Here is a 22,570-nt window from a genome sequence, read left to right as displayed (position 1 = left end):
TTCCATGCGAGTTTAATAAAAAAAGTTGGGAGAGGCTTTTCTTTAAGGTTTAAAATTAGCAATTTGTTAGATACAAATGAATAATTTGATTCACAGAATTGTGTTATCCTCAATGCAATGCAAGGGTTACATTCAGGGGTGTGCAACAAATTTTATTTCCTGATTCGCTCAATTATACGTAGCTGATATTAAAAGGTGGAGTTTAGTGGAATTCGTCCCTTGTCCATTATTCTCCTGCTCTACCCACACATGCAACCTTTTTTTCTACGAATTCTCTGCACAACATTAAAAACATAAGACTGCAAATATTCTGTGCTCACAGGAAGTTTCGCTGCAGAGCTCAAGTTAACTTTAGAGAATCAGCTTCATCTACTTCTGCAAAATTGCTTCATTAGTATGGCAAACATATCACACTCAACAGTAGAAGTTCACTTAATATATCACCTTTGAGCAATACAAATACAATTGTTTAATGAAAAGAAAAAGAGACAAAAATAAAAAATATATATATATTCTTTTTCACAACAGTATGGAAATGGCTAAAAGGATATTAGCATTCCCGGGCTGTGCAGCAAGTCAGGCCCAGACAAGGCTCAGCTGCCTGGGATCAATACTAAGGGCCACTCCCTGTGATCAAGCATGCTCCGGAGAGATGAGCACACTAAATGCATCATTTATGATCTTGCAGTCCCTACACAAACTAATCTCACCCCAATACACCAGCAAACACACTGCCACTGCGGACAGGTGTGTGTTTGTACTCACTTCTCTATCTCGCTGTTTTTACAGGTTCTCTGTGTGGAAGACGAAGATGAAGAGCTGGGCTCTTGTTTGCTGCTCTCGCCATTACTTGTGGATGGCATTTCTGCAAAAAAACAGATACAAACAGAGCATATATAATGAATGAGGGCCAACAAAAGCAACATTTTATTCTATAAAAATCCCAGAAAACAAGCATTCTACAGCTTTTAAAAGGATTTTTGTCGAAACCATTTGCAGAGACTGAACTTGGACAACATTTCTAGTGCATTAAACTTTGTATTTGTGTCATTAACATTCTGGCAGTTTAAAAATGCTGCCAGTAGTTTATTTGAAAACAGGTTCTTATGCTCACCAAGGCTGCATTTAATTGATGAAATAAAAACTACCTTATACATTTTTATTCTTTTCAATAGTTTGACCATGGCTTTCCAAAGTGTCAAAAAAAAAGAATAGTAAGTAAGAATAGTATTAAAAAGGCCAACTCACCATCACTGGCCCACTTGGAGAACTCAGGTGTTATTCTATTGGACGGCACGCCACCACTACAGAGGGGAATTCAAAATTTACAGTATAGCCAAGAGTACAGAGTTTCGATTTGACATTTTAAACTGAAATAAAAAGATGTTATTTAAAGCCAGCATACTTCAAAACGGCTCCACGAAGTGCCTCACGTTCTTTGGCCTCTCCCTGGTCCTCTCCAGAGCAAGGAATGATGTCTGCTTCAGTGTACCTGAAAATCCAGAGTTAAGGAACAACTGCATCTAAATTCAGAGTTTTTATGCACACCGCAGCACGGGTGATGAGATAAAAGTCTCTTGGGGAATGGGAAAAAAGGATACTGGGCTTTGCCGTACTCCAGTGTGTCATCTCCATCCACGTCCAGGTCTGCGTCACTGTCATGGCTCTCCTTCGTGCTACACATGGCAAAGCCTGTTCCTAAAAACAGGAAAGAGGAATAATAGTTATCAGTAAATGAAATTTGGGTTTAAATCCTGTCGCATTCAATAATGCGCGCTACATTTTATAATATATGTGCTGTCACTAGCAACCAACCCGAACTGTAATTGACCCAATCCATGACGGCTTTGTCCTGCCAGAGAAACACCAATTAAGAAACCCTGTTCTAGCTGTGAGCAGGACCAGATTATTGAAGACAGGCCAGAAGCCTGGTTCTCTGGGCTCAGATGGAGGCATCAGAGCCAGTCTGAATGGGAGTTGTGTCAGGTGCCTGTCAGGGTGTGGGTCCCGAGCACTGGGGCGTGCAGACTGAGTGGCACTTCTATAAATCCAGTGATGAGCGCACAGACAAACTCCAGCCACCGGCTGACTGGCTCCTTCAGTTCTGGTTAGGAAGAGGTTGGATCGGCAGCAGCCTGAAGGGTGGGAGCAGCCCGCAGAGACCCAGAGTCTGATTGAGCTGCGAAAGGTGGGAGTGGGCCAAGACCCTGAGGGGCTGATGGAAGAATGTCAGGGCACCAAGAACAGGTCTGTCATGGATGAGGAGCTGAGGTAGGAAATGGAGAAGAGAAACTGTGCTTCTCGTTGCTTAGTGGTGCAACATAAGATGAATACTGCAGAGTGTGGAGTGGATAACTACAACCTTCGGGGAGAATCTAAGACACTGACGGAAACGAGGAGAACTGAAAGTGGATGTGTCGGTCGTGATCCGTCTCTCCTCCTCTCCGTAAAGGGATCCAAAAGAGGCAGAGAAGGGATAAAATGCATCACAAATGCTTGCTCTTTTTTACAATGTGCCGATGGTTTTTAGTGATCAAATAAAAGGGACCTTTTAAGTTTTATTTGGTCGCTGTGACTGCAGAGGCATATGCGAACAATAGCTGAGGTACATAAATCTGAGCTGCTCACACAGACAATTAGAGTTTAGTTGTGCATGCTAGTCTAAACGTAAATTACTGTACAATATAAACTTACAGAAATAAAATAGAGCATGTTTGTGCTTTAATATTTCTTGATAACAGTTGATAAACAGCATTTAAAAAAGGTAAAGTATAATGATAACAGTTTACTCCAAGTAAACTGTCAACGGTCAACCAGTCCTCAATGTCTCATAATCCTGGAGAAATCATGCTGAGTTTGTGTTCTGAAAAATACTTTTATTATTATCAATGCTGAAAACATTAGTAGTGCTGCTCGAGTATTCCTCTCTTCCTTCTGATAAATCTAAAAATGGATGAAGGCTATGGTCAGCCAAAACTAAAACACCGTAATCTGTAAATGATGGTGAACCGCAATCTGTAAATAATGGTGAACATTTCATTATTGTTCTGTCAACAAGCTGCAAAATAGCCAAACAAGGGGAAAAACGAGGGGGGAAAAACATAATAAATATATTGTTGTGACCACTAATGGCAGCAAGGCCAGACAAAGATGTGGCAGGCCATAAGCAGCCAAAAGAAGAAAAAACAAAAATCACTGTTAATTCAATCAATTGATCAGGCTATGGATCCTGGCTAATGCTTTTCTAGAACCAGGCCAGGAAGGATGTCATGTTGCATTGATTCAGCATGATCATGAAGCCTGTCCGGCGCATACACTGATGAAAACCAGCCAGACTGAAAAAAACAAACAAAAACAGGGTACACCTTGTCAGGCGAGCACAATTTCAAAACGGCCACCTGAATGGTGTATAACTACAGAAGCAGTGTTGTAAGTGTGTCTGACTGTGAAAGCTGGAGCTACTGTTAAGCGGTCCTGGCAGGCAATCTAATCTGTGCCGAAAAGGTCAGTGCCACTCTAACTGCCTCTCAGTCAAATTATGCACACCGTCGCACCGCCTCTTGCCGGCAGCCTCTGGGACATAAGCTTACTCTTCTTCTTCACTAAGTACACTGGACAAATAAAAAAAATGGTCTCCTTCACATTCTTATCGGCAATACTTTGCATAAAAATATTTTGCAATGTCACATTCAGGGTGCTTTAACACTTGGTTCAATTGCCTGGACCGAACCCAAGTTCGACTGTCCCCACCTTCTCGACTGGTTTGTGTTCACACCGTCTTTTTTCCCTTTGAACCCCAGTACGCTTGTGTCATAAAGCTGCTGTTTTGTGTACTGCTGTTGCTAGGTTACGGCCACGAAAGCAAAGCAAAATGGAGACATCCACATATCAAAGTCGTTCTGCTTGTACTGAATCTTTTGCTTGTTACCAAAATCAAAACACAGAGAGCCACTTGCATCTATCTGCCGCAAAAAAACAAAAACAAAAAAAAAAAACATTAAAAACATCACAAGATGTTTACAGAAGTCGTTTTTGGTAGAGACAAGCAGACATTGATCATTGTTTGTATTGGGTCAGTCCCACTTGTCAACAAGGTAGGTGATACATAGACATACACACACAAATGAACGTAATGAAAACTAAAGTTTGTTGTACAGTTGGTAGTTTACTTCCGTTATTTGGTACAATTGCATTCATATCAGAAGTGAACCATACCAGAGCTCGCATGAATCGTACCCTAGACCACCTCTTTCAAGCAAACTCGGGTACAGGTCACGGGTGCACACACAAGTTCAGAAGACACATTCACACTAGCTAAACATGCCGTACTTTGACGTCAAACGAACCTGGTTGCAGTGTGTGAGTGCTAGTGTGAAAGCACCCTCAAAGCAGGCCTTGGTTTACTTTAAACCGTCACATTTTTTTTCTTGTTAGGTCACATTTTGCAAGCAGATTTACATAGGCCATGATTGTTAAGTATTCATCTGCATATGTCACCCAAGACAGAAGTGTCATGTCGGTAAGAAAGCGGACACCGAGATCCCAGGCAAACGGGACATGAAACATGGCCTCTCCTCCACCTCGTTGCCATGACACTTATCAGCCTTTCACAGTATGTGTCGCAGGTCAGAGTTCATCCAATCAGGATGGCATTTACCATGTATGCCTGCTGGGGAGGGGACTCAAAGCTGCCATCTCTCAAGGTTCTTTACAAAGACGAGCGGCGGGCCTCTGTTCTTCCTTCCCGACTGCACCAAATCTCCTCCATCTTTGCCTGTGACTGCCATCGCTATCTCTTCATCAGCACAACAGCCCTGCTAAGCCACGGACACAGGAGGCCTTACGGGCTTCCACCACAAACTGATCCTGTTCGATTTCTCTCTTCCTCTCTGTCTCCCTTTTCCCTTATCATGCTCTTTTTGTTCAGTTTAAAGTGTTTCCTTTCGGCCTTTTTTCCCGGGTCCTCAAAGAGAGAGAGAGGGGCTGGTGCTTCAGAGACGATAGCTCTCTTATCCCATTGAAGACCCCTTTCAAGCCCCCCTCCCCAGTCCAGCTCCCCCTGGGCTGGAGGGATTCTGCAATGCAGGCCGATTGAACGCTTGAGGACTTCAGCTGAGCTTTCAAGGTAAAATCCACCTTCTGAGCATCCTGGGGGGAGCTTTCAAGTGGCCCCTGAGCCACCGAGTCACTTCTCACCAGGTCCCCCCTCTATCGCCATTACACCGGTGCCTGTGCTGAAGATAAAGGGCTGAAGAGCTTCTGTACAGACACATGGCTCTGTTCACATGCAGAATTGATCTAGGCCACCGTCTGTCTAGCCGGGCGTTAGAGGAGCAACTCCATTCCTTTTCTTAATCCACACAGCTTTGCAATCTGTTCCCTCCTTGGGATCGAACAGCCTTTCCATTTAAGAGTGCAGAAGTTTACAAAAGACCACTAAGGGAGGAGAGACAAGCTACTTTTCTAAATATGAAACAGGCAGAGAGTGAGGGGGCTGTTTTTTGATAGACGTTCACTTAGCACTTTCTCTAAAGCACCAGCTCAAACTTAACTTAAGACATAACTACTGTTCAAAATAACCGAACAAACAACAGTGAGAAAAGTTCCAAGATAAAAATCGCAAGTATGGAGGATTGACTGACACCTCCTCCCAAGTGTAAAAATAATCTGAGGAGGTAAATTATTTATGAACCAACTAGAATTCCCTTGAAAGTCTTTCAATGAGTGTGGCAGCACATCAAAAAGGGTCTCGGGGAGAATGTGTGCCTATGTGATAGAGAACGTCCCAGGTGAGCGGAGTTAGGTTGGGAGCTATAATTGCATTCCTGCAGCGGGGGAAGCCCAGGGGTCAGCGGCCCATTTTTCTCACACACATCTCTGTACTGGGTGAGGCGGGTCAATTGCACAGCTAAATGTGTTTTCCTTTGACTCCTTAAAGGCCGAGAAGGGCCTGCCAGAACTCACCTTGTCTGGACTATCGCTGTCTTGCTTATAAATGAACACACGCAACCCTTGAACGGGTTGATCTTGGGGTACATTGGGAATTATATATACGTACTATCATTAAACAGCTAAAAGGTTGTAGTGATCTTTGACAGCTATTTTTACAAGCTTACAATATAAACGTTATTTCAAAAGCAAACCGTGGCCCAATGCACAATTACAAATATGTAAATGTATTCAAAATAATATATATAAAATCAGGGTGCGAATTATACATTGATCATCGGGAGGGCCAAGTTTTTTGATTATGTTCGGTAATATGCCTCAGTGAACCAAATTTATATATTTAATTTAATTACACATAATTTATTAATTAAACTTATTTGTCAGTGTTTTGAGGGATATTGAATGGCTCTTGATGACATTTGTGATATTAAATAAACCTATTAAAGGATGACCATGAAAGACTGCACATATTTTTTATTTTACTGTTTAACTTTCATGTGCAAGCAAGTGTATAATAAAATACAAAGGATGCATCTAGATTTACTGACACCTACAGTAAAAATGCCTTTTATTTTACAAGAAATACATTTTGTGAACACTTACGCAGTCTGTTGGTGCTCTTGATTTGCCAGTTTCAAACTGCTGAATTATTATTTTTTTGACGCAAACATGAATTGAAAATGGTATGAACCATTATAGGGGTGGTCAAATGTATATATAAGTTACTTTAATTATTAATATTATTTAAGAGACAGATCAGAGCACACTATTTCTTAACTATTAAAGGGCACACCCCCCATACATCTTGTTTTGATGTCTTTCAAGGCGGATCAAGCATTAATTAGGGTGGTCTGACCCAACCCCCTAATAATTTACACCCTGTATATAACCCTTTTAACAATATTTTATGTTATTAAATTGTCACAACATCACAATATTATTGTTTGTACTGTAAATTTGTTGATTTAAATGCAGCCTCAGTGAGCATACAAGACCTGTAATGCTTAAGACGCTTACCTCTGAAACCACCTTCCAGTAATGTAGTAGCTCGGACCCTCTTTTGTCCGCACCACTCGTACTCTTCAAACCGCGTTCCGTTCTCTCCTTCAACATCTGCAGAATCCTCCTCTGTTGCACCTTCCCTCTGAGAGAACAAAACCACTTATCAAGCATGTACCAACACACTTCAAACGGTCCATTCAATATAAAACGACAAAACCACAAAGTGTGACTACATCAGAGGAAATCAAAGCAGTGCTTTCAAATCCACTAACTTCTAATGATGTCTAATTTTAGGGGCTATCAAACCACATGCAACAGAACACCCGAAACCAACCACCAAGAGTGCATTAGTATCATAAGAACTACTGGATTAGATGGGTTAAGAGGAACCTGCTACATAATATAATGGGCAAGTGCTGCATCCTGAACCACTAAAATGGGAAGCCAGTCAGACTGTTTGAACAACAGTTTTCTTTTTGAACTCATTACCAAAGGACAATAATGCAGAACATCTTTGAAGTTGGTTCAGGACACCGAAACTGCCAAACAAATGTGCTAAAGTGCAGGAGGAGGAGGAAACTTTAGGAAAGAGCTAATCCTTCAACTGTTCCCTGGACACCCATGTAGGAGAACATAGTTGTAGTAAATCAAGGAGATTTTTTTGCATACTGTATGTATGTGTGTATGCTTTGTCAGATGCTGATGTCTGTCAGATGCTGATGTCCAGGGAAAGGTGAGGGCAGAAAGGCCAAACTTTCTAGAGGAGGTTGGATTCCCAGATCTCTGGGTTCATGAAGCTACCTTGAACAGACATTGTTCCACATGCCTACTCATTTCCTCCTCTGTCCCTGCCAGCGGGGCGCTGCACAGTGGACATACCTGTCCATCCTCAGGCTTCCGGCGCTTCATTTTCCCAATCCGGGCTGCAGCACAGAAGAAAAGACAGACACAAGGGGATAAATCAATGTGATCATAAACACCACAAATAGGCACTGAGAATAAAATAAATATAAATGCACCACTAAACCAAAGGCCATTATAATGTTTAATCATTTTCCTTTTTAATACTAATGAAATTAAACTATACATTAAACTAAATATTTTATTATTACACAATAATAATAGAAAATTGTCTATTTTTAATCACACTCATTTTCACTAAAATTTGAGATCAACAGCAGCTAATGAAGGCAAAATAGGACATCACAGGAGATACAAGATTAAAAGAGAGCATTCTAAAAGATGAAGCAATATAAATCCCACATAAAACATCCCACATGTATCAGAATCCTTTACAGATTTAGCTTAAGGCCAGTAGGCGTCTCTAACCATGGATTTTACAGAAGCAAGAAAGATGGGTCACAAAACACGACAGTGACGTGATAGGGCTCAGAGGTGAACTCTGTCCATTAGACCTTTGCACCCAGACACCATTTCCTCTGGTTACATCGGTGACGGGCACGAAACAACCAAGGCTCTCGGATCTCTCAGGGTGTCTCGCTCTTCCCCCTCCCCTCCCAGGGCACATAATTAGAAATTTAACACAGCAGAACAGCGCCTATTGCGCCGTAAGTCTCTGTCGCTTTTTCTTAACTGCAAATGGCGTGTGGGGACATTAATTTTTAGGTGGCTGTGATTGCGAATGGGGCCAAGGGGGACTGGAGGAGGAGAGGTGGGAGCTTCTATTACCTCCAGGAGAAAGAAGCACCGGCCACATTGACAGTAATGTGGTGGGAGACGGGCATCATTAAATAGCATGAGAAAAAGGCAGATTAATTAGGCACGGCAGGAGTTTTTCCAGTCGGCCCTCACTCTGAAATCACAGCGTCTCAGATGAGAGGTGATATACTTTAATAAAAGCTTGGGTTTAAACAAAGACAGACCCATTTACCCTTATGGTGCCTGCGGCTGCGATAAAGGGGAGGGGTTGGGGGGGTCTTACCATGCCGCAGGCAGCAAGGGGCTAGGGGCACTCCTCTGGGCACTGGGATTGGGGGACTTTTGAAACTTTCCTTGGCGTAGCGCCTGCACCAGCAGAGGTCATCGACTGTTGACACATGAAAAAACCAAGGGTTAAGGAGAGTCTCTGCTTGGGCAGGCGCTACAGTCAAGGGAAGTGCAAAAATAGGTTGCATAAATATGCTAACTTTTTTTTCTTAAAGAGTCACGTCATTTATTGTATAAAAAGCTTATAGAAGTCATTCGCTAGCTGCTACATGGCATGGATGCTGAGGTTGACATGGATGCCAAGCTTCTGGCAAGGCCACATGACAGACACCAGTGCTGGTGATGAGCATTTGGCTGATGCACCCTGAGAGGTGAGGAACTCCTCATTCCTGCCAGACGGTTACTGACACCAAGAATAACAACTGGCCTCAGGTCAGAGACATCCAAACTCACACCCACTGAATTGGTTTACAACAAGGCGAGTCTTCAGAGTATGTAAAGTGCTTCAAGTAATGCACACTAAACCTAACTAAAACCATGTGAATGCTCGAAACTGTTATTTTATCAGGTAAAGTTTATAAACGGTCAAAGCAAAATTTCAATTTCTCTCTATTTTACATGTTCTCAAGTTGGCATGCTTTTATGTTTGAGGATTTTAATGAAATTTTAAACACAACCACTGATCAATCATGTTAACTCAGTGTTTCTCAACCATGTTCCTGGAGGACCACCAACGCTGCATGTTTTATATGTCTCCTTTGTTTGAAATACCCATTACAGGTCTTTCAGTCTTTGCTAATGAGCTGATCTGAATCAGGTTTGTTTGGTTAAGGAGACATGGACAATGTGCAGAGCTGGTGGTCCTCCAGGAACGTGGTTGAGAAACACTAAATTAACTGATAACAGACCCTTTTCACAAGACGCTTCTCATCAGCAGTCATCAGCATCTTAAATCCTTGAATGTTTAAAAACTGTATCATCTTTGGATCAAATTACAAAAAATGTACTATGCCTTATGCGAGGTGTTTCTAACAGTGTCTATGGGGGCAGGACAGCAAATTTGACGTTGTTTTCTCTTCTGGCTGCCGTTATCAGTGACACACTATTTTTTCCTTTTTTCTGAAAGTCTTGATAACACCATTGTGGAGGTTTTCTTTTATTATGTCAGCTAATTGGATTGTAAAAACATTATTTGTTAAACTCTCCCATTCACTGCGCTCCAAGTTTATCCAACTATGATGACTACTAAAAAACCTGGAAATGTGAAAAGGGTCCATAAGACAAAGTAGTTATTTTCATAAAATCAGAATGTTAAATGTTAATACTGCACTGATAAATAAATAGTTATTTATTTAATAAGCAGAACTTAAGTCCCTTAAGTTATAACAGGAATATTTTCACAAGTATTTTACACTGTACAACATGTCTACCTCAATGAAAAATGTTTACCTGTACAGTATTTATATTTGCACAACATCCGTAGTGTACTGGTCGGCGTTACTGTTTCTTGTCTTGTCTGCCCTGTCCTATTAGCACTAAATGTTGCACAAGCGGCACCTTGCACTTCTATTCTTATTTTAATTTATTTTTTATTTTATTTCATTCTTCTGATTTTAATAGCAGTGTGTAGTCCTGTGTTCAGTTGTCAATTTATGTTGTTTTACCTTGGTCCTGGAGGAACATTGTTTTGTTTCACTGTGTAATGCACTGTATAATGTTAAAATGACAATAAAGCCAACTTGACATGTCTTCAGTAAATGCCATAAACTGTGTTGTTGTTTTCTTTTAATGAGGTAAAGGTTGTAAGTGGTCAAACCAAAATGGATTTTTCCTCTATCCTAAACTTTCTTAAGTTGTGCATGTGTTTTATGTTATTTATACATTATTTTCATCAGATTATAATGTGAAACTAGACCAGAGATGCTCAAAGAAGGACCCGTGGGCCAAAGTTGGCCCATTGTAACCTTTGATTTGGCCCACCATCCCATCTGAGAATGAGAGAGGGTTGAGGCAATGCTTTTAACAGATATTGTTATTTCTAATGTGACAAACTTTTTTTGGTCATGAAATTTAAATGTTTAATTAAACGTAAATGAATCTGTGTTTAAAACATAAAAACTGTCACTCGACAAATAAAGGACGCAAAAGACATCAGCGAGCAAATCAGGGCAAAAACTAGTGTAATTATTCTGTTATAAATTTGATTTTGTTTGCTTTTACTGTAATAAGTTTAATATAAAAGGTAAAAAAAAATACTGTATTAGTTAGTATAAAGCAATGTTTTTTTATTTTTTTTAAATATTATTAAAGAAATTAGGAAATTACCTATGGCAACTATATTTACCTTTGAACCAGTAGTCATAACAAAGTTTGGTTTTTAGCCCTCCATAAGTAAAAGTTTGTGCACCCCTGAACTAAACCATAAAATGTTAATGCTCCACTGCTACTTGAGTACAGTTTATTTAACATAGTTTAGTGTTATAGAGTTAGTATTGAAATTAATGTAATTAAATAATAATAAGTATAATAAAATACCAAAAATATAAGAAATATTGGCAGTAATATATATATTCAGATAAAAAAAAATGTAGAGGCTGCTACTGTTCCCAATAAATTAACATCAGTTTCTACAGTAAATATAAATTAATACATCATCAAATGGATGACGACTTTTTTATTAAAAGGCATAAGTGAACAGATAAACTATCATAACACACCACTTCTCTTGTTGCAGGGAGAAAACATACATACCATTCAATCGTGTTTGCCTGTTAGCTCGCACTCGTAAAAACGTCTGCAGATGAAAAAAGAGAACAAGGAAAAATCTGTCAGTCACTGAGGTTTGTTTATCATTTATTTACAAAGGCTTTAATGGTGCGCGGATCACTAGATTGCGCTGGATTCTACCGCGCATCCCTGATGTCTGAATGTAAACAAAACCTACTTCTCTCTTCCCATTGCTCTGCAACTCCTCTTCCATTGCAAACGCCACAACTCCCAGAACTCATTTGGTTTACTAAAGCATAACGCCCGGATAACTCTCCTCCAAAACGCCGTTATGGGACTAAATAATCAATTTATGAAGGATGAATAAGGATTGAAAATGTTATGCTCACTGGAGTAGTTCGGTTCAGCGCGCCACCGCCGCCATACTTCTACCGGTCATGTGATAGTCACGTCAGAGTCAAAAACGGAGGCTGGTGCAGTTCCGTCTTTTGCCACTGGGGTGCAGCAGTATGTAAATCACCCATATGATCTGTCTGTGCTCGGTTCAGTTGACTGTTTAACAGGTCCTAAGCTAACTCTTCTGGCTAACAAACTGTTTTGTTCAGTATCTTTTCGTAATGTTTCCTTTAAAAGATAAATATACATTTGAGAAAGTGCCTCCACGTTAGATTAAGCTTTCTTATAAAGACTTGTTCTAATGTTCAATGTTAACCTATTCTTTTCCATGCTTTATTATTATGTAAATAAAGTTACATTTGAAGAGAAATACATTTGAAGATTTTACATTATAAGATTTTAGCCTACTGTAAATTCTGGCAAGTTCTAAATTACAATATAGAAATGTATAATCAATTTCATATAAAATAAGTTAAGCATGGGTCTGTTTAAGAAGAAATTTTATATCATCATCATCTGTAGGGCTCAGTATAGAGTTAACATACTGCTGACCACAGCAGGCTTATGTATTCCCTCTTCCAGACATAGCTATAAATTGGGCAAACAACTTTAAACTGATTGATGAATAATTACTATACAGGCGGAGAGGCCTTTACAAGATAACTAGCCATTACTGTTGAAAGTCAGTCCATTTTATGATGCTACACTGTTAATAAACCTCTGCTTCCACAACATATAGAAAAGATGACAAATTTTAAGAAAAACGTGAGGTCATCAGAGATTGAGTTACATTATTGAGTTCTACAAAAATCTTCTTTAAAAGATTTTATTACAAGGTCTCTTGACAATAATCGTATACAACGCATTGTTCTAAATAACTTGTAATGTTTGAGGTGAATTCGCAAGACTTATTAAGACCACGCAGAAGAACCTTCTTCCAGCTAATATTGTTTTAATTGAGAAATTCTCTCACTTTTAGGGTTGAGGAACAGATAGAGAAAACGTCCCAGAGAGCCACGGCTCCAGGGGGGAAAAAGAAGGGAGAAAACAAACATGTCAAGGACACTGGAGCACAGAGATGATATCCGGGGCTCGGGGGCAGCGTAGATTAGCCCATGGGTTAAACTATGGATGATTACATATCAGAGCAGAACACACATTACAGCCTGAGTAAACCTGGGGCTGGAGATTAGCAGAACATATCTCAGCCTGTATTAATACGTCCGGCAGTCAGATCCAGCGTGGGATAAGATGGAGGATATTGTGGAGGAAAAAACTGGATACACATAATTCTCTATACATTTTTTTTTTTTTTTTGCTCATTCTAAGAAAGGTCTGTAAAAATGTACCTCAATGTATTGTGTTAATATGAAAGAATTTGAAGGACATGGTCATGTTGTTTTTGTTATTAATAATAATAATAATAATAATAATAATAATAATAATAATAATAATACATTACATTTTTGGCACGACATCAGAATATTTTACAACATTTCCTAATTTAATTAAATTTAATTTTATCTTATTTATTTTCTTTAATTTAATGTATAAATGTTTTTTGATGGTAACCATGTTTATAAAAGTCTAAAAATGCAGTTATACACAATAGTTAAATAGTTGTTCTGATTAAATTCTTACAGAATGAGTGTTTTAAGTGTTTTAATCTCATATATTGTTCTTTTTGTCTCTAGAGTGAGGGCAGTTTACCAACATAGTTCTTAATAAAGTAAACTATAAAACCAAATGAATCCATATATAACTATGAAACTATTAAATGTTATAAATGTATAAGATTAAAACTATTTATTTATTTATTCTACTATTTTAATCAAGTTACCACAATTCCAGTATAATTATTCTAGTTACAGTGTAATTATTCAATGGATATTATGCTTTTTTTCTTTTTTTATTTCTTTGATTTCCTGTTGGCAAAAATGAAAGGGCTGTGTCATCCACTCTCAAGAAAAAAAGCTTCAAAGCAGGTTTTTACAGCATTGTAGAACTATTTTTTCAATCTTGCACGGTACTAATAAGGTAACAGTTCCTGAAGGGCCATGAAACCCCCCTGTCTCAGCAAGGTATTATTACACCTCTAGTTTGAAAAAAGTAAAGAAAGTTGACTAGTCCAGCTTTTTTTAGTGGGAGTGTCCAGCGGCAAAAGAGAGAATGGTTGGCGTGTAAACGGGAGTTTCATTACATGCATAAAAAAGCTAATTTGCACAATGACAACTCATCCACAGATGCAGGGAATCTAATCTAACTTCTAGGGTCCACTCGTGAACTGTGCTCTCATAGCAGGCAAATGAAAACAACACTTTTGTTTTGGCACATTTATAAAAGCAACACTGATGACCCTTGTCTCCAAACAGTTCTTCTTCCACTTGTTTTAATTACGGTTGGCAACACAACATGACATTTCTCTGAACACTGTAACGGGTAACAGGTCTTTAAAGCTATATCATGCATATTGAAGAAGTTATTTCTCATTCACAATGGAATGTGCTGATTAGCTCGAACCAAGTCTTTTTCATGAATTAATGCTGAAAACTCAATGACTTCACGCTGACACAATGACACAATAACAAAATGATCTTATTGCCTTGACGTAGCTTCAAAATTTCTTTTTAAATCGGAACAATGAAATTGCTCGAAATAACGCAAAAACAACCAATTTTCACTTTTTTTGCATGTGAAATATGTGTCCTAATAGTGTTTTTAGCAACGTGGAACATATATATATGACTGTCAACATCTCAAAAAATGTATTTTGGTGTTTTGTGACCCTTTAAAAGAGAATATTTTTTCTTAGTGAAAAACATTTTTTATAAATCTAAAGTACCATTTTCCTTTATAAAAACATTTTGTGCACCTTGAAGTTTTTATTTATGATAAAGGTTATTCATAAAACCATCAATTTCTATCTTTATTTTTAAGAGTCCCCTACGCTGCATGTCACACCTCATATAAAACACCAACTTTTATTGATGAAACACCCGGATTTCCCTATCTGAAACTTATAAAGCGATAGTCTCTGAGCCAGCTAAAGCCCAGAGAAATGAAGAGTTGTACAAGAGTGGAGGGTTTCAGCGGTCTGTGTGTGGAGTGTCAGAACTGCACAGTCTGTCACTCTGCACCTGTGACAGACTCTCTCCGTCTGAGGTTTCCCGTCTCACCTGGTATCTGTCAGAATGGTGAGCTTCATCAGAGGAGAGCGGGGACACAACTGGAGACTCGCCCTCACGTTTGATGTGCACTGACAACAGGAGAGACTAGCGAGAGAGAAACACACAAAAAAAAAAAAACAAGAAAAAGAGGTGAGCAACCATCCGCTAGACAAACGTGTCATCCACTGAACTGATGGTGTAGCCAGTTTGGAAAAAAAAAAAAAAAAACAGCGCAGACACAAGAACTCCAAAACCAGTACGTTGAAACAATATGACTGATGTGAACACATGTTGACAGATAACCATTAACTGCCATTTCGGCTTCAAACTATGAGTGGTGACAGGAGTAATGGATGCTTGGATAGAGAGAAAAAGCAGGACACCAGACGGCATGACAGGACACTTTGATCGCCTATAAACACACCGCCGTGCGCTGGGAGACGTTACAGGCCTCTCCTTCTGAAAACCTAATTGACTTAATTTCTCAAATGACTGAGGAAAGGGGGAAGGGGAAATACTGCTTACTTTCCCCGAGAGTCTTGATCTCCGTCCCGCTTTTATGAGGAGGCTATAAAATATTTGTATTTACAATCTGCTCTGATTAATCAGAGCGAGAGGAGGGGTAGCTGCTTTAGCGGCTGACAACTGTAATCTAATATTAATATGTGAAAAATGGCAGCCTCTCTCTGTGGGGACAGTAAATTAGACATTATGCATGGCTCCTTATGCTTTTTGCATCGCAAGGTCAGGAAACAATTTATTTGTGATCTCAAAACCTTTGGAGCGCAGGCAATACGGTGTGTGCCAGAGTGCAAGTATGTGCGCTGTTTCCATGGGTCTACTGTATCTAGTGTGTAATGTTCAACTATTCCCAGTTGTTCTGTTCAATGGAAACTGGGTTGCTGCTAGATCTGATATGGTTGCGGCAGTAAGTTAAGTTAAGATTTATTTATATTATTTAGAAAAAAATTCATTTTAAAACAGTAGTTGTACCTAGTTTTATTTATGCTATCTATTAAATTATTCCCTAAATTTTTTTTGTTTAAAGCCTACCACCACCCCAACCCTAAACCCAACCATCACAGTACTGTAAAAATATTACTTATTGTTATACAGTGTCATAAATATAAGCTCCTATATTGATGTGCATATCCCACTTCTGGCCCGCCACGTATCCAATCTAGACTTTACCTTGAAACTGGTTATAATGAGAAATAACAAAATGGACAACTAGTTTAGTACCAGGTAATTTGACATAAAGAAGATGTTTGAATTAATAAAATGGTTTAAATATAATTTAATTGTAATTATTATACTATTCATATGCGAGTTTGAGGTAAGATTGTTTTAAATGTCATTACAACATGATACTTCAGGAATTATTATAATTTTTTAATATTTGTGTAAAAAAAACACAAAAATATTTAAAATATTGAAAACATACTTCTTAATTATTTTTTTTAATGGAAACTTTGATTAAATGTATTTATAAACACTTTTGATCAATTTAACACATTTTTTTTCCTGAATAAATCTACTGGTAACGCTTTAGTTTAGGCCACAATTCACAATGTTAACAAACCATTAACTAACACTACACCTCACCTTTTCACTAAACAGTCACCTTTATCAAATGAAATGAGTGTAGTTAACTTAAAATTGACTGAAAGGTAATTCTACTCATTTGAAAAGGGTTCTGATTTTAATGTTGAAGGTAATAAGTTAATTAAGTACCTTATTACTTCAACCTAAATGGAGTAAGTTGACAGTACTCAAATAGATTAGTTTTTTTTAACTTAAATGGTTTGCTGCAATGGGTTTCCCTCAAACAGTTTGAGTTGACTTAACTTATTGGGTTTTACAGTACTTAAATGGTTTGAGTTCTCTTCATTTATTGGCTTTCACTGTGCTCAAATTGTTTCATTTACTCAAATGGAGTAAGTTCACAGTTATCATTAGGATTCGTTTTTGAACTTAAAAGGTTTGTTGCAATCGGTTTCATCAAATGGTTTGAGTTACCTTAACTTTTGGGTTTTACAGTGTACTAGCTTAATAAACTACTAATTTGCTGCTTATTAATAGGTAGTAAGGTAGAAGTTAGGTTTAGATTTTGAAGAGGATTAGGAATGCAGTTTAATATCATACTTTACTACTAATGAACAGTTAATATCTTAATAATAGGCAGGTAACAAGCCAGTGTAGTTAATAGCATGACCTAAACTAAAGTTTTAACAAACTACCAATGTCTTTAAAACAAATCTTGACCACAAACTTTTAAACAGTAGCATATTCTTCAGCATTTTTGCAAATACATTTGTTTGTTATCACAAAAGTCTTTGATTACAGTGCTGCAACCACTTGCGCAAGATGAAACTATCCTTTAGCAAATGTTAAAACTCAATTCAAAACTTGAAATAGCCTATTAAATACCTAAAATTCATTGTATAATTTAGACATCGATGTGCAGCAGAAGCAGTGCTGCAGATGTTAGCATGGTAACTGTGCCGCCTACTGCTGTTGGCCTTCGCCCTGTTGGATTAGGAGCCGCACAGACTGGCATGGAGTCGCTATGGCAATGGCGGTTTGAGAGAGGGATGAAGACGGGCCAACTCGGCCCAGGGTTAATCCCCTTTAGAACTAGTGCGCAAGGCCTGATCTGCCTACTCGCCATCTTTTAAAGGAGAAGCATGGACCCCCTCCGCTATCCCAGCTAGCCTCTTCATTTTCCACACACTCCTACGGAATACTAAGTGCACACTATAGAATGCTCAGTCACGCCTCACACGGCCTGTTCTCTAACCCGCTCCAGTGTCTTCTGGCTCCCATGCTCTTCCCATACTCTCAGTTTCACTCCAAGTGCGGGTCAGAACCAAAGGTTTTGCCCTCTGGATGAGGGACAATCATAAGAGCATGGTACGATTATCGCTCATTTCTTTACCAAGGAATATGCATTTATTCTGAGACAAAGTATAAATATAAATCTCAGACACTCTGTCGAATGTCTTTAGTGAATGTGAGATTGGGATTTTTGGCATTTGCAAAGGTTCATAGCATCATAAAATCTAAAAACTAAATGATAGATGCCTGATGTGTCACAAACTTCTCCACTGGCAATGGCACATTAGCCTGCAATTTGATCTCCCTTGAAATCGTGGTAGGTTACATTTATGCTTAAAGGTATAGTTCACCCAAAAATGACAATTCTTTCATTGTTTACTCAGCCTCTCCTGATTGGGTTTCTTTCTTTCATGGATATTTTGAAGAACAATCCAACACTTTTTAACTATTCAATAAATTAGGTCATATTGACTTTCATTGTACAATCTTAGAAATAAAGGTACGCAAGCTGTCAATGAGGTGGTACCTTTTCAAAAGATACAAATGTGTAACTAAAAGGTCCATATTAATACCTCAAGGGTACATATTTGTACCTAAAAAGTACAAAAAAGTCCCTCTTAAACTTTGTAGGTACTAATATATATACTTTTGAGGCATCAATATGGACCCTTCAAGTACAAATGTGTACCCCAGTGACAGTTTGCGTACCTTTTTTTCTGAGAGTGTAAGAATACAAAAAATAACAACGCAAAAATGTATTTTGTTTTGGACCAAAATGAGGCAAAGTAAATGTAGTAGTAAGAAGTAAATGAAGACTTATTTTAATTACAGTGAACTATCCCTTTAACATCTTTGTTGGAAATCAAATACAACCATTTCAAACACATCAAAACTCTCTAGTGAATTCTGTGGTGATTGCACTGCATAATTCAATTGATGTGAATGTGAATTTAATTGGAGAAATCCACTTTGCCTCTTCCTCCTTACAAGACTAAAAACATTGGTATCATTTTCCATGTCCATTTTTTGAATAATCAGTCAGGAAACATTGAAAGCTTTAAGTAAATTACTGGAGGAAATAATAAAAGCCGCAATTGTTTTCTTATAGTTACACACAACTCTTTTTGGATATCTGTCTATGGAACAGAGCACTAATTGCCATTAATTGTGCCTGAGCCTATCAGAGAACACAATGATTTGAAAAGGCTGCTTACCTTCGGTGTGCCTGGAGCCACATTGATGTCCTTGTGTGATGGGTTCTTGCTGTTGGGGGAAACAAAAACTTTGAGAAATGGAACCAACAAAATATGTACATATGTGATCAAGTTGAAAGAAAACAAATGTAAACATTTTAGAATCTGACACGTTTTTTCTGCAATATACAAGTCAATGTCAGGGGTGTCCACACTCAATCCTGGAGGGTTGGTGTCCTGAAGAGTTTAGCCCCAACCCTAACCAAACACAACCAAACCAGCTAATCAAGCTCTTACCAGATATATTAGAAACATCCTAGCAGGTGTGTTGAAGCAAGTTGGAGCTAAACTCAACAGGACAACGGCCCTCCAGGATCGAGTTTGAACACCTCTGGTCTAGGTGGTTAATCATCCTGTGTGTAATCGATGAGACTTGAACCACCTCAAAAAGCCCATTCAAAAGGACAAGATCATACTTGATGTTAATTTCAGTGGAATGTGATGAGCGATAGCAACTTGTTGGCATGATGGCTGATCTATTTTGATCATGTGTCACAGCACTGGCTATAAACCCATCACCTTTTGACTGAAAAGAAACAGCAGTCTGTCATTTTGTAGAGATGTAACTTCTGTCCCCTAAGGAGTGAGACTGCACACGTCTCCTCCATCAACACTCACTTTAGCTCAGTCACATTGAACGCTCCCCTGTTGGCCTCACTTAGGACTCGAGCGAGCCTTCAAGAGGACAAAAGAGAACAAAGCCACACAAATCACACTTTTAATCATCTGGAGATGGAAAACCAGAGACAGAAAAAATCGAGAGCGGTTTCAAACCCATCCTCTATGCCACTCAATCCAGGCAGCCCTGGGTCATGCTGTATTTGAAACAATTACTGTCCAAAAGTACGACTGCTAAGCAGATTTGGGTTATAATTTTTTTATTGAAGTAATCATTCTCATGGATGCTCCCATCCAGACCTGATCCCCCCACTGCAACCCTCCTGCAGTTTGACTAAGGCAGAAAGAAATAAATGATTTTGCGGTTATTTGATTTGTCAGTGAAACGCCTTGGGCACTTAGGACTTTGAAATATGTTGAGGACAATGCACTGGCTTGTAAACATTGTATTAAAGAGGCGGAGAATGGCGGAGAAAGAGGAAAAAAAGGTGGGGGGCGACTCTTTCTTGAGTATTGCGGGTGGATTGTACATTGAATCTCTGCCTCGTAGACATTGTGGATTGAGGATGACTGATTGGAAGGCAGGAATTATTAAACGGGGCAGCTAAAGCATCCGCCGACAATAGGGAAAGACACATCAAATCAGATTCCTCTCTGAAACATTAATATATTTCCTGCCATCTCTGTTCCCAGTGCATTCTTTTTTTTTGTCCATTCCCTTTTTTTCGCTGTCTGCATGTTTTTCTGTCTGTCACTCTTGCTGAATTTCTTGTTTAGAGGCACATAGATGGGTCACTGTTGGTGTTCATGAAGCAGCATGATGAGGACCTGAAAAACTATGACAGGGTAAAGTCATCCATGTCATGTTTATTTTATATCACATATTCACACCGTAAAAGATGGGTGCGATGAAACTGAATTAGCCTAAACTGTAGTCTGAAAGTCTGGCAGGCACACTTGTGGCATGAAGTTAGAAGCTAAAGGGAACGTGGGTTCTGTTTGTGTTCATTTTGATTTAGGGTACAAATGAAATCAAAACTAACCATTTGATTTTGTTAGCTCACATTGGTAGTTTTTTAGTAAACAATTCATCTGTCATTAAAAAAAAATTTATTGTTTGTAATCTTCTATATGTGAAGTGACACTGGACAAAGGGAGTGAGAATCCAAACGCAGGTTTTTAAACAGAGTATGGTCAACAAGCAACAGTCAACACAGGAGCAAACAGACAATCCAGAATCGTAGCCAATAAGCAGGAGTATGGTCAAAGGCAGGCAGCAGACATGCATAAACAAACAAAACAAAGCAAAGATCGGTACACGGCAAGACTAGGCAAGGGAAACATGTCGTAATGTTCATGTATAACAAGACTCAGCAATTTCTGTGTGTATGTGTGCTGACTTTATAGTTCATGTAATCAGTTCATGAGAGGCTTCAGCTGTGAGTGTTTGCAATAAGATGGGATCTAGGCCAGGTGTGTGAGTGGTGCATGACTGAATCTTGTAGTTCTTTTGCAGGCAGATTTGTAGTTCTCCAGCAAACTGCATGGGCTAAATTTCTGGTAATTGCAACCTCTTCAATCGAAACCTGTTTTTTTTGTTTTTGTTTTTTTGTTTTTTTTAGTTAAATTCTCAGATTACGTATGATTTAGGTATTGGGCATCCATGGTTAACATACTTAACATAAGCCTCTCCAACTGTCAGTTTTGACAGCCAACAGAAATGGTAAGGAGCAGGTGTCTGTTATAAGTTGCAATAACTCTTCCAGTTCTTCAGATCTTTCTGAATGAAATGCCTACTTTACTACATCCATTCAGCTGGCAGTAAAAGAAAACAAGCCACTCCCACTGTTTACTCATTAAATATTCTATTTTTCTGGGATCTGCGTCACAATACAATAAAATTAGGTAGCAGCTTCCGGTTTATGTGGACTTTAAGGAACATCAAATGTTCCTGCAACGAAAAATTAAGTTACAGTAAGAGGCGGGGTTTAGCACTATGCCCCCTCACTAAGGTAATAAGCCTCAATCCTGCCTTATCTGCAGCCACTGTGATTGATATGACAGCCAGGGTAGGAAAGAAAGAGAAGGGGACAGAGAGAAAAGATTAGACAGAGGAGAAGAAAGAGACAACACAAATCAGGAACCAGGCCTTGAGAGGGGATAAATTGCCCCATTGGTGGCAGTGCGCTGTTTGCGAGATAATAAACAGACTCCTTAGCATCATAAATCCAACCAGCATGGCACAATGAATCTCTGTGACCTCACACATCTCCTCTTGTCAAAAAAACAACAGTAAGATACACTTCATACCTCGGAGCACTCTAAATACCCCCTCAATGTTCATTGGATGCCAAAGCATCTCCAAACACTCTTTTCCCACTGGTGAGACATACAGGGAAGGCCAATGACAGAAAAACACTCTTTACTATTGCAGAAATGCCAAACAGGACCTGAACTATAGGACCTGGGGGATATTATGTAATGGTTGGTGTATAGAGCAGGTTAATTTAAGACTAGTGTGCAGACAATAATGTATAAATCATGACAGCATTTTAGCTGGGAAAATATTGGAATTTTAAACAGAAGCATAGAGAGAAGCAACAGAAGCATAATGTAAGTGCTGTGCAAGTCATCTTTAGGCAAGATACTGTATAATTTTAATGATGCAAACTG

At 38.8% G+C, this 22,570-nt stretch overlaps 1 protein-coding gene across 53 annotated transcripts in view; it reads right to left on the bottom strand.

Annotated features, from left to right (window-relative positions):
* rnf220a (ring finger protein 220a) overlaps positions 1-22,570 on the bottom strand; it is a 353,098-nt gene that overhangs the window by 16,295 nt on the left and 314,233 nt on the right. For 15 of the 53 annotated variants that reach the window (XM_087239653.1, XM_087239649.1, XM_087239647.1 and 12 more), the window contains 10 exons: positions 19,241-19,289; positions 15,198-15,293; positions 11,650-11,692; positions 8,894-8,998; positions 7,753-7,874; positions 6,967-7,093; positions 1,602-1,698; positions 1,406-1,492; positions 1,249-1,304; positions 766-865 (listed from right to left, as the gene is read on the bottom strand). In XM_087239653.1, the coding sequence (XP_087095779.1) occupies positions 766-865; positions 1,249-1,304; positions 1,406-1,492; positions 1,602-1,698; positions 6,967-7,093; positions 7,753-7,874; positions 8,894-8,998; positions 11,650-11,692; positions 15,198-15,293; positions 19,241-19,289 (882 nt within the window). Of the gene's footprint in view, positions 1-765; positions 866-1,248; positions 1,305-1,405; positions 1,493-1,601; positions 1,699-6,966; positions 7,094-7,752; positions 7,875-8,893; positions 8,999-11,649; positions 11,693-11,842; positions 12,056-15,197; positions 15,294-19,240; positions 19,290-22,570 lie in introns of those variants that run through there. The other 38 variants (NM_001443299.1, NM_001443298.1, NM_001443297.1 and 35 more) reach the window with 11 other exon arrangements.

Source organism: Danio rerio, chromosome 2 (genome assembly GCF_052040795.2).
Source record: "Danio rerio strain M-AB ecotype USA chromosome 2, GRCz13ab, whole genome shotgun sequence".
Lineage (NCBI taxonomy): Eukaryota > Metazoa > Chordata > Actinopteri > Cypriniformes > Danionidae > Danio > Danio rerio.
Note: the sequence above shows the minus strand (reverse complement) of the source record. Positions and strands in the feature narration are given on the sequence as shown.